The sequence below is a fragment of the Ictidomys tridecemlineatus genome, chromosome 2, assembly GCF_052094955.1.
Source record: "Ictidomys tridecemlineatus isolate mIctTri1 chromosome 2, mIctTri1.hap1, whole genome shotgun sequence".
NCBI lineage: Eukaryota > Metazoa > Chordata > Mammalia > Rodentia > Sciuridae > Ictidomys > Ictidomys tridecemlineatus.
In genome coordinates, this window is record NC_135478.1 from 12586206 (window position 1) to 12599248 (window position 13043).

The following is a 13043-nucleotide window of genomic DNA, read 5'->3' on the forward strand; positions in this document are numbered from 1 at the left end:
CACATCAATGTTTAAAGCAATAGCAAGTTAAGGAACCAACCGAGATGCCTGTCAAGAGATGAATGGATAAAGAAAATGGGTTTGATCCTTAGCACCACATAAAATAAATAAGTAATATATATATATATATATAATGTATAAAATATATATACATTATAAATATATTATATATATATATAATGTATAAAAAATCTAAAAACAGAAAGTCTTACAAAATTCAGTATATCTCCTTAAGTAAATATAGGGTAAGTTACATAGTGCTTGAAATGGGGTTATAAACTTAAAAGAAGATATTCTATGTTATAGATATACAGGTAAAGTACCTAGGCCATTACAGGTAGAGTTAAAGAGCGCCATTGATTATAAAAGCAAATAGCGGGAAGAGGTTATAAATGAAACGAAATAGACTAAATGGGGCTGGGGGTGTAGCTTAGTGAAGGAGCACTTGCCTGGCATGTGTGAGGCCCTAGGTTCAATCCTCAGTACTGCAAACAAAAAAGCAAACAAAGGTTGATAATTACTGATGCTGAGCTGTGGGAAAGTACCTGGGACTTGCAAACACTCGGCAAGAAATCTACAATCCTCCTGCCTCTGACTCTTGAGCAACTGGGGTTATGGCTCCCTCTTTCTTTAGTTCTACATTGTCACTTTCTCAGAGAAGCCTTTTGTGCCCACCATTTCCAATATTGTTTTCCTGATTTTAAAATCACAACACTGTTTTTATTTCCTTTAAAATGTGGTCTTTTTGGGGGGGGGGGCATTAGGAATTGAACTCAGGGGTTCTCAACCCCTGAGCCACATCCCCAGCCTATTTTGTATTTTATTTAGAGACAGGGTCTCACTGGGGGCTTAGTGCCTCAATAAGTTGCTGAGGCTGGCTTTGAACTCGTGATCCTCCTGTCTCAGCCTTCCAAGCCGCTGGGGTTACAGGCGTGCACCACCGCGCCCAGCTTAGTTTTCTTGTAACAAAATAAGCAAACTATAAGTTGAATTCTTGTAGAGAATGAAGGTTTATTCAACTTAAAGTTTGGGGGGTTGGAAGATTAGGTGGCCCCATCTGTTTGGGTGGCCCCTTGGCTGCATCATAACTTTTTGGATGACATCATAGCAGAACACGCAAGAAGGAGTGATCACATGGCGAGAAACAAGGACTGAGAGGGATTCGAGGTCCAGGCTTGCTCTTCTACAACTTTGTCTCCTGAGGAATAACTCAGTCTGTGAAACCAGCATTAATCCCTTCTGAGAGCTATGCCCCCATTGACCTAACCACCTTCCACTAGTTCTCACCTGTTAAAGGTCCCACCATCTCTTAATACTGCCTCACCGGAGACATGGACCTTTGTGGGGACAAACCATATCCAACCACAACACACACTGATACATAAGTGTAACTCTTCTGTTCACTTACTCATATGCTTGTGGACTATTTTCTCCCTATAGTTCGCTTCACACTAGGAGGACAGGGAACCTCATCCTGCTCGCTCTGTGCTTGAATTCCCAGAGCAGGAAGCATAGAAACCGCTCCATGAGGTTCAATGAAAGGCATGCATGGAGGATGGTAAAAGAAGCTGCTGGTTGGCAAACACCCTCCAGGACTGAGATAATACTACCTGGCATTCATGGAGTATTTCCTAAGTGCCTGCAAGTTCACCTGCACCACATGGTGAGGCAGGGACTATTATTATTAGACTCCCTTTTTGCAGTAGGAGGCCTGGAGAGGTAAAGGTACTTCACCAAAGTCACAGGATTTTAGCCTGCGTCTCTCCAGTGGGATTCAGTGCCTCAAGACACCAACCCATCCACTCTACTATACAAGTTTCCGCATGCCTATTAATCTGCCTGTAAGGAGAGGAGAAATAGTTCACATTGGTAACCAGCTGGTCTCTTCCAGAAAACAAAAACGTCACCAGAGAATTCTATTGAAGTGATGCCATGGTGTCATACCAGGCGTACCAGGCAATTAGTAGAAGTTTTCTGACCCTCCCATGTTCAGCTCTCAGTGCCCATTGGTCCAAGCCCCTGGGCATCCTTCCTTGAGGGCACATGAGAGATGAACAAGGTTAGCGCCTTGCCTTACATTAAAAAGCCCAGTGGAACATCCACCTCACAACTCACCCAGCTGGGACCTTATCAATCCCCAGAAACCAATTCCAAGTTTTGACAGTGAACACGCCATGGGATATTAAGTGACACCTGGGGACTTATTAAAAGTTGACATGCAATTCACATCTCCCTTTACTTGTGTAAATTAAAAATCCCCTAATTATCATACACAGAGCTGCAGGCAGAAAAGTTTTGAAGCAGCTCAGAGCTAATGTGGCGACATTAGCAGTCCACCGTGGAGGGAGCGTCCCCAGATGGTTTTCCGATTAACAAGACATGTAGATAAAAATTAGCGGTGGCCCTCTTTTCCCTCAAGACACAAAAGTCCCAGAGCTTCAAACAACCCAATGCCACAGAACAAACTTTAACCCCTCAGCATGCAAAGCTGTGTGGCCCCATGCTAACAGCACAGAGGGAAGTGGCCTCCAGGGCTGGGGGGCCACCAAAGCTTCTACATCCTCTGTTACCTCCCCCATCAAAATGCTCACCCTGTTGTATAAATTACTTCTCTAACACATACTATTTTTTTTTGAGAAAAAGGAAAAAAGAAGGTTTATTGCTTTATTAGTTAAGGAGAAACAGAGGATACTACTGTCCGAGAGGTTGTGATTCTGCCCATCAGCAGGAACAGGGGGCTTTTAAAGAGGTGTTTCAAAGGCCACATTCCATGGGATCTCGGTTGGAGTTGGAACTCACTTGTTAATTGGGGAGATAGTCGTTTCTGAGACCTTCTGGTACCATCCCCAAAGTCTGGATGACTTCATTCCTGTGGTGGGTATGTACTCAGGGACAGGTAGCTGCCTAGGAAGGGGAACAAAAGTAATCCTGTTTCCCCCGAGATCAGGGGTGGGGAGAGAATAAGGAGGAGACAGGAGAGAGGAAAAGAAAGAAACATGTCCGTTTTACAAATAAGTTGCAGTGGCAGAGCAGCAAGAGCCACATTCAAAGCACAAAGGGGACACGGTCACATTTCCCCACTGTCAATTTTTATATTCCACTTCTGTGGGAAAATGGGGGGTGACATCAAGCTGCTTCCTGCTGAAAGAGGACAAAGATGGGGGGGAGCAACCCAAAGTCCTTGTTCTCTCCAGGAGGGATGGGGACAGTTAAGGGCACTCAGCATCAGAGCAGTCCAGAAACCTACAGTGGCAGGTGGCAGGTGACTGGACATGGCATACATAGGGCAGGAATCATGCTAAGACAATAACAAACAGGAGAGCCAAGCATTGCCTTTTGGTAAACATTTATCACCAAAGCAATTAGTATTTCAGCCAGTCTCTGAAAACCATGAAGACAGTAAGTCATATCAGTGAAAATCAGATGGAGTTTATCAACAGGAAGTCAGAAAGATTTGTAAGTCTATGAGATCAGGCTCAAATCAACTCAGGACAAACTTGTGAGTTCTTGGTGCTGAGCATTATCACGCAATCCACACAAGAACTCTTCCTTTATAGCTTCAAGCTTCACTTACTTTAGGTAGGGCTACAGGTACCCTCTTTGCCTTCTAGATGGGTAGCCCTTGAGGGTAGGACCCCTCTGGGCCTGCTGAGCTGGGAGTTCCCACTGCCTGGCACTGTGGAGGTGCTCAGTACACACTTGCTGAGTAAACAAGCAAATGACTCTGTCATTACAACCTACGGGGAGTCTGTGGGTTGCAAAATCCCTCTAAATTGTGGGCAACTGTGCTCCAATTTATCTGAAATGCATTTTTGAGGTGTGGTTGACATCACTGAACCCACATACAGTCGCGTGTTTCATAAGCAGTATCCTCCATGTAGGTGAATGTCATCTGTGTGGACTATCAGGATTACGGGGAAGGTCCTTTGTATTGGAACCCCTGTTTGTCCTTTCCGGCATCTTGAGCTCCTCCCTGCTCCTCACTTCCCGCGCATCCTGTCTGTCATCTTTTCTTTTTCCTTGGGTGGGTAATCATCTTCCTATCAGGTCCTATGCACATGCGCTCCCCTCTACCTGGCCCAGCCTTTCTTCTCCCTCCAGCCCTGGAGAAGAATGTGTCCGCTGAAATGCTACCTCCTCCATGAAGCCCTTCCCCACCAGCCTGCCCTTCTCTCTGAGGGAGAGGTTGTCCAGCGTTTGTGTCACTGCGTTCCTCCTCCCACTCTCTTGTGTGGAATTCAGTTACTCCCCCTTCACCTTCTCCCTCCACTATAAAGTCCACAAGAGCAGGTTCCGTGTCTGCCCTGGCCAATGTGGGGCTCCAGCTCCCGGCTCAGGGACGTGCCCAGATGTTCCAGACACGTCTGTTGAATGGGTGACAGCTGGGGCTGGGCCTCCTCTGGGTGGGAGATGTCTCATGCACAGGCTTGAGGTTCCAGGGGAGTCATCTCTGCCACAGGAAGCAGCTAGTGGGGCCACCCTGTCTTCTCCCCACCATCAAGGACCAGATCAAGCATGAGGTTTCCTGCTTCTGTTTATTGCCAAGTCGATGCTGATCTCAGAAAGAGGAGACCATTTGAGCAAGACATTGACCTAGGCATGGAAGGGTGCTTCAGACTGAGTCCACATTCCAGTGATCTGGTGGAAATTTATTCTATAAATACTTATGGAGCTTGGGCTATGAGATGAAAGATGATTAGGACTCAGTTCTACCTCTTGACAAGGAAGGGCTATTAATCATACGTTGTCCAGATACTGCAAGATAACGGTAATAAAGATGTCAGAGTCCTGGGGTAGTCATCGCCCCCTTTCCTTCTCTGGAGCCCCTGCAGGTAAGAGGATACATAAAAAGAATCCATTCACAATTAAATTACCAAAACCATTAAAGAACATCTGCCAGATTTCTCCTATTTGGCATCAGATTAAACAAAGAGGGCTTTTCTCTCCCTAAATCAAGGGTAGAGTGCAGTGAAGGGAAGGAGGTGGGGTTTTTCTTGAGCGACAGATGGGGTCTGATCCACCTTCTGTCTTTATCCTGGACACAGGTCCTGTGCACAGTAGGGGCTGATGCACGTGCAGAGAGTGAGATGACTTAAACATACTGTTCATCCACTGAATCAAACCCAGTGCAGTTGTGCACTGTGTTCCTTTTCCTATGTCCTGGCTCCATCTCTTGGCTGATTGTCCCTCTGATGTCCTTTCCTGGCTTAGGAAAGAATATCTGGGGACCCAGTCTAATTCCTGCAAATTCTGAGTATTCTGCTCTCCTGGGAGGATGGAACTGAGAGAAAACTGTTTGCTGGGTCCTCAGCTCCTGCTGGCATTGCCCTCCCGAGGTGGCAGTCTCCAGACCCTTCCTGTCTTTTACTCCCAACTCATCATCATCTGTCCTCCCCTTCACAGTCCCTGAGTGATTATTGTAAGCTGCCTATCAGCCCTTCACGGACTGGCCCCAGCTGACTCCCCAGCCTACCCAAGTCCATTCTGGGTGCTTCTCTATGCTTTTGTTCATGCCAGTTCTACTGTTTTTTCTGTTGCATGCCTGGGACACCCTCCCTGGTACTGGATGCTCAGTACCTCTTGTTCATTCTTTAAAATTCAGCACAAGGAGGCGTAGTGGTGCACGCCTGTAATCCCAGTGACACAGGAGGCTGAGACAGGAGGATAGCAAGTTCAAGGCCAGCCTCAGCAACTAAGTGGGGTCCCAAGCAACTTAGCAGATCCTGTCTCCAAATTTAAAAAATAAAATAAAATTCGGCACAAGGGCCACCTCCCCGTTCATCCTCCTGACCCATGGGCTCTCACAGCATCATGCCCACATTATATTCTTACTGAATATTTCCTATACACAGAGACCATTCCAGGGATCGGAAACTCAAAATGGACCCAGGAAGATGCTCTCCCAGATACCAGCATGCAACAGTTGAGTGGGAGCTAGGGACTCATAACCAGGCAATGACAACACTGTGAGACAGGGGACTTCTAAGGGTACTAGGAGGCAGAGGGGCAACTGACCCAGGCAGAGTGGGGCAATCTTGGAAGACTTCCTGGAGGACGTGACATGCAACCTGAGACCAGTCGACAGAGGCACTTGGGAGCAGGGAACAGCGGAGGCACAGGGGTCGAAGTGAGAGAAAGCCTGGCCCATACAAGGACTTAAAAATGCTCTAGACTCATTTTAGACTAGAGGTTAAAAGTTGGGGGTTGCTGGAACTGGAGAAGAGAGTCTAGAGAGAAAAACAGAGAGGTTAAGAAGGAGCAGACGGTAACTTGTGGACTGCAGTGAAGTGTCTGGGCATGCGGGAGCCATGACGGGTTCTAAGCAGAGGAAGATTGTATTCTGGTTTGCTCAGCGGTTTCCTGGGGTGAGAGATGAAGCAAGGAGACTAGGAAGGGGGCTCTGGTGGGCTGTGTAGGGTCCTCCAGGAAACTCATGTCCATCTGGAACCTCAGAATATGACCTCCTTTGTAAATGCAGGCTTTGTGGATGTTCTTAGTAGAGATCTTGAGATGAAACTCTCCTGGGTTGAGGGTGGGCCCATAAGGGGACAAGAGACAGGGAGGAATGCAGTATGAACACAGAGACAGATGTTGAGCCATCTGTCCACAGAGCAAGAAGCTGCCAAAGGTTGCTGACAGAAGCCAGGGGACAAGCCTGGGAGTCATTCCTTCTCCGAGACCCCAGAGAGAAGCCAGCACCTTGGTTTGGGATTTTGGGCCCCAGAACAGGGATGAATTCAATTGTTTTACAGTAGTTTGTGGTTATTTCCTATGACAAAACTAACAATCAAATGCAGGTCCCATGCTGCCTTCCAGGTTAGAAGTGTCCACATCCCCTTACACAGCAACCAGCAGGCTCAGTCAGTGCGCTGAACACTTGAGCTCCGTTTTGGTCCAAGAACCAGACAAGCCCGGAAGCCAAAGAAATCCCACCCAAGCTTCCCGGTTACAGGATCAGGCCTGGCGCTGTGTCCTCCTCTCCTCTCCAGTCCTGCCCTGCACTGCACGGCACCTGAGAGTCCTGCTCTGGCCACTGGTGCTTCCCACAGGCCTGGCTCAGCCAAGTCCCTGCCACCTTTATGAGTAGTCCAACCCTGGACTTCCTGACCGAGGCGGGCCCTTGCCTGGTTCCTGATCCAGAACCATGGAGCCAGGGAAAGTCAAAGGAAGCCGTTTGGAAGTTTGGGCCTCCTGCGGGAGAGGGTTTGCACACTCTAGTCCTTCCCAGGGAGGGAAGGAATCCCGGGGTTGGAGGACAAGGGGCAGGTCCAGGCCTCATTTTAAAATTCCTTCTCTGCCCCAGGACCTATTTCAATCCTGTCCCGACTTGGGCACTTTGTCACTCCCATCCTTTGGCCTAACAGTCCCATCTGGGGCCTCAGGAAAACCAGACTCAGAGCTGAGCACAGAGGACCGCGTGTGCAGCCGTGAACCAGTCCCAGGGAAGTCTGAGGTCCCGCCCGCCCGTCTCCTGGGTCCTCAGGTCCGCCCCGGGGGCGGTGGGGGGGGGGGCGGGGGCATCCCGTCCTGGGATCCCCTAAGATTCTTTTGGAAGGCGGCGCTAGAGACCACAGGGATAAAGCGAGGACACAGCTTCTCGCCCCGCCCAGTCCCCTTTCCAGGCTTGCAGTGCGGGGCGCGGGCAGCCTGGTGTCCCCCACCTCCCAGGCTGTCTTCTGGGGGAGGTGACTGAAGCGAGGGATCCGGGAAAGGGCTGAGGGTGAACGGAGTGTTGGGGTGGGAGGAGGATCTTGGACCTAAAGGCAGACGAAGGAGGCTCCAGGCGAGCAGGGCCCGGCGGGGAGGGTCCTCATCCCAGAGTCCTGCGCCCACGATCACTGTGCACTTGTCCACGCAGGTCGTAGGGCGAAATTTGCGAGTGAGGGACACCGACCGGCGCTCGCCCATCGCCCGCATGCTTCTGCTGTGCCATACTGTGAGTGTGCATATTAGTGTTCCACCCCAGGGTGCAGGCGTATGGACTCTGCAATTGTGCATCCACCTCCACGGGCGGGATCTAGACATCTGTGTAAAAACTCGGGTCTGAACACAGCTTGTGGGCTCGCACACACTTTGTGCATGTTTGGTTTAAGTAACGGAGCCTACAGCACCTGCTCAAGTGATAGTGGGAAGTTGGAGGCAGGTATGTAGAGAGGTGGGTATGAGATCTCTGGCACCGTGACCCAATCTGCAGAGACAGGAGGCTGCCCACCCAGGGAGAGCTTTCCAGCGGAGCCTCCCGCACTGCTCTCAAACGCGCCAGGTTGAGGCTCAGGCTGCCCTGAGCAGGAGAAGGAAGGCTAAGCCCAGTTAGAGCAGTGGGTACCCGTCCCTTAGCCCTGGACTTGCGGGCAGCACCTTGAGACCCTTCTTCCTTGCTGTGGACAGGCTGGACAGTGAACACAGAGGAGAGTCAGAAGTAGAGGAGGGCTGAGGGAGGCCCATTTTGCTTTTAAATATTTTGATGTAAAATTCACACAACATAGAATTCACCATTTCCAAGTGCACAAATTCAGTGGCATCTAAAACATTCGCAATGTGCAATCATCACCTCTCTCTAGTTCTAAAATATTTTCATCACCCCAGAAGATACCAGTAGCCCCCACTTCTCCTTCCCCATGGACCAGGCTCTGGTAATGTGGACTCTCTCTGTCTCTATGAACTTGTCTGTTCTGGACTTTTCATATTAAGAATCAGATCCTTTTTGTCTGGATTCTTTCAGTGAGTATGTTTTCAGGGTTCATCTTGTTGCAGTATGTAGTTCATTTTAAAAATTCAGGTGAAAATCATTGAACATAAAATTAATTACTAAGCATTTTTAAATGTAAAAATTCAGCTGAATAGGGTGGCACACACCTATAATCTCAGTGACTTGGGACACCTGTAATCTCAGTGACTTGTGAGATTGAGGCAGGAGGATGGAGGTCAGCCCAGGTAACTTTGCAGGATTCTGCCTCAGTGAAAGTCAGCCCAGGTAACTTTGCAAGATTCTGTAGCTCAGTGGCCTGGGTCCAATCCCCAGTGCCACACACACACACAGATACACACTCACTCATACGAAGCCTACAATTCTTTGGCAGTTAGTACATCCACAGTATTGGACAACCCCCCTCTATTTAGTTCCAAGGCACTTTCACAACTCATACCCACTGTCAGTCACTCCCTATTCTACCCTGCCCTCATTCCCTGCCAATCACAAATCTGCTTTCTTTCCCTGCTGATTTATCTATTCTGGACATCTCAAATAAATAGAGTCACATTACTCCGTGGAATTTTTGTGTCTGATTTCTTTCCCTTATTATCATATTTTCAAGGGTCCTCCACATTGTAGCACAGATCATGCTCCACTCCTTCATAGTGCTGCATGATATTCCATTGTATGAGTGGATTGCTTTTTGTCTATCCACGTGTCGATCCATTTTGCATTTTAAAAATAAATTTTGTATTTTGCATCAAGTCTGTTTGCAGCCTGGAGAAAAGAGAGAAGGAGAGGAGCCATAGCAGAGAGAAGGGATCCTGTTAGAGTAGGTGCAGGGATGGAGAACTTCCCTCACTGAGAACAGATATTACTTGTTGCTGCTCAGGGAAGGAGATGGAGTGCCATTGAACAGGGTCCAAGGAGCCCCCCCACCCCTTGAGGGGTGAGCAGTGGGACCTCAATTCAGCCTGGGCTTGTTCTTGACTTCCTTAGCTGAAAAGAATCCCAGGATACATCAAAAGCAAGGTACAAGCAAAGATTTATTGTTTAAAGACAGTAAAATGTACATACCCCAAAGGCAGAGTGTGGGTGCCCCTTTCTTCTCAGAGAAGATGAGTGATACAGAAGATTGAGGTCTCTGATTTTCTGGGAAGCAACATGCAGATACTCAGGCAAGTTTCTTTGAAGATCAAATCCCATGATAATCATTTGATATTTGGGGTTCAGAATGTTTTTTTTTTTTGGTTAAGCAATCTATCCATAAATCAATTGTGGGCACATTGTGTACGTCTTTAAATCTGTTGACATTTAAATTGACTGTGTTTTTATTCTAGTTGACCTGTTATAAGGATATGCTGGAGATTTTGTTCATCTAACTAGAAGGACAAGCTAGTCATGCTCATTGATGGGAGTCTCCATCCACCAAGCGTTTCTTTTTCCTCTCTTCCTGAGAACCCACCTATCTTAAGAGAACCCATCACTGAGCCTTGTTTTGTTTCTGCACTAAGCAGGAGGCTGAGGATGGGAAGTTCAGGAATTAGGGGTTAAGGAGAGGGGCGGAGACTCAGAGAATAATATTGGCAAGTGCCTGGAGATAGAGGGCTCCGCTGGGGCCAGACAACATGACTCCGTGGTGATGCCATCCTTTTGGGCAACTCACAAGTTAGACCAAACGACAGTGATGACAGCTAAATGCTTCATGTGCATCAACTCATTTAAGCATCAATTTAAGTAATGGCTCTGAGATAAAGACTACTGGTTCATTTTCCAGGTGAGCAATGAGTCTCAGAGAGGGGAAGCAACCTGTCCCAAGTCTCACAGCTAGTACGCAGTGGTGTCGAGAATTAAACAGACCCTACATCCTTTCTGTGACACAGGGAAGAGATGACTTCCAACTAATGGTGGCAATTAGAGAGTGACTTTGTCTTAACCCTTGTGGGATTTGTACTCATAATGATGGGGGGAAGGGTAGAGAAACTGGAACAAAGAAATGCATGGTGGGATAGGAGTGTACGAGGCTAACATAGTAATAATAGTATAATGATTATTATCAGTAGCAGTTCTTATGTGTTGAATCCTTACTAGGACCTGTACAAGCAATGTATGTATGATCTTTTTTTGCGAGGACAGTACGGGAGATTGAACTCAGGGGCACTTGACCACTGTGCCACATCCCCAGCTCTATTTTGTATTTGATTTAGAGACAGAGTCTCACTGAGTTGCTTAGGGCCTCGCTAAATTGCTGAGGCTGGCTTTGAACTCAAGATCCTCCTGTCTCAGCCTCCGGAGCTGCTGGGATTACAGGTGTGCCCCACTGCCCCTGGCAAGATGTATAATCGTACTTAAGCCTCAACACATTTAAAAAATGATGACTAACTGGCTTGCATGGGTGAATTACCCTCTTCAGGAATTCTCCCCAGGTAGGACCCGTTAGAGACCCTGTGCTCCTATCCACGGGTTTTTCTTCCCTCTCCCCTCCCCCAGGTGCAACCACAATGCCGGGGCTAAACTACACCTGGGCGTCTGAGTTCATCCTCATCGGCTTCTCCACCTTCCCGCAGCAGCTTCTGCCTGTCTTCTTCCTGCTCTTCCTGCTCATGTACCTCTTCACGCTGCTGGGCAACCTGCTCATCATGGCCACCATCTGGGGCGAGCGCAGCCTCCACACCCCCATGTACCTCTTCCTGTGCGCCCTCTCCATCTCCGAGATCCTCTACACCTTGGCCATCATCCCCCGCATGCTGGCTGACCTGCTGTCCGCCCACCGCTCCATCGCCTTTGTCGCCTGTGCCAGCCAGATGTTCTTCTCCTTCACATTTGGCTTCACCCACTCCTTGCTGCTCACCGTCATGGGCTATGACCGCTACGTGGCCATCTGCCACCCGCTGCGCTACAACGTGCTCATGAGCCCCCGTGGTTGTGCCTGCCTGGTGGCCTGGTCCTGGGCTGGTGGCTTGGCGGTGGGGCTGGTGGTGACAACATCTATTTTCCACCTCACTTTCTGTGGACCCAATGAGATCCAGCATTTCTTATGCCACGTGCCACCCCTGTTGAAGCTGGCCTGTGGGAATAACGTACCAACTACTGCCCTTGGTGTGGGCCTGGTGTGCATCACGGCCCTGCTGGGCTGCTTCCTCCTCATCCTCCTCTCCTACGCCTTCATCGTGGCTGCCATCCTGAGGATACCATCTGCAGAGGGGCGGCACAAGGCCTTCTCCACCTGTGCCTCCCACCTTATTGTGGTCATCGTGCACTACGGCTTTGCCTCTGTCATCTACCTCAAGCCCAAGGGCCCCCACTCTCAGGAAGGCGACACCCTCATGGCCACCACCTACACGGTCCTCACACCCTTTCTCAGCCCCATCATCTTTAGCTTAAGGAACAAGGAGCTGAAGAACGCCATGAAGAAGACCTTCCTCAGGAAATTTTATTCCTCAAGCACCTGAGTAGCCAGTGTGGAAGTGTTGGGAGAATTCAGTACAAAGAGGATCATGCCCTTATCTATAAATGGAGTTAATAAGACGTACCTTGGGGCTGGGGATGTAGCTCAGTTGGTAGAGTGCTTGCCTCACATGCACAAGGCCCTGGGTTCAACCCCAGCACCACACACACACACATACACACACACACACACACACACACACACAACAATAATAATATATATGTACTTTTTAAGACTGCTGTAAAGAATTGTGTATATCACATAGGTGTTGCTCAATAAATATTTAAAACTTTTCTTCATCTTTATGAGTTCTTATATTAGTTTTGCTTTTATTGAGACGTGAAAGATTTATCAGGATATCATTCAAATTCCATACAGTTTATCCATTAAAGTGCATATTTCTTTCTTTTTTAAAAAAAATTATTCTTTAGTTCTCAGCGGACACAACATCTTTGTTGGTAGGTGATGCTGAGGATCGAACCCGGGCCGCACGCATGCCAGGCGAGCGCACTACCGCTTGAGCCACATCCCCAGTCCTAAAGTGCATATTTCAATGGTTTTAGTACATTTGGAATTAGGCAATCTGTACCACAAATGATTTTAGAAAATATTCATCACCACTCAAAAAAGAAACTCACATCATTAGCAGTCACTCCCCATTTCTCCTAACCCCTTTTCCCTCAGCCCCAGGCAGCCACGAATCTACTTTCAGTTTGTTCATCCCAGATATTTACAATGAATTGACTCATAAATGAAATCGGTCTTTTCAACTGGATTATTTTACCGAGCATAATATTTCCGAAGTTCTCCCATGTTGTAGCATGTGTCAGTCTTCATTCCCTTTAATCAAATGATCTTCCATTGTTCGGATATAATACACTCTGTTTATCCATTCATCATTGA

General features: G+C 48.1%; 1 protein-coding gene across 1 annotated transcript; it reads left to right on the plus strand.

The window, feature by feature from the left end:
• The first annotated feature begins 11193 nt into the window (after positions 1-11193).
• Positions 11194-12303, plus strand: LOC101977114 (olfactory receptor 10H2). Its single transcript, XM_005333048.3, has one exon. It carries the CDS (start codon positions 11194-11196, stop codon positions 12142-12144), a length of 951 nt encoding a protein of 316 aa, XP_005333105.2. The 3' UTR covers positions 12145-12303.
• The last annotated feature ends 740 nt before the right edge of the window (positions 12304-13043 follow it).

What these genes read in the sequence shown, in the direction of transcription:
- LOC101977114 (XM_005333048.3), top strand. Translation starts at nt 11,194, where the DNA reads ATGCCGGGGCTAAACTACACCTGGGCGTCTGAGTTCATCCTCATCGGC.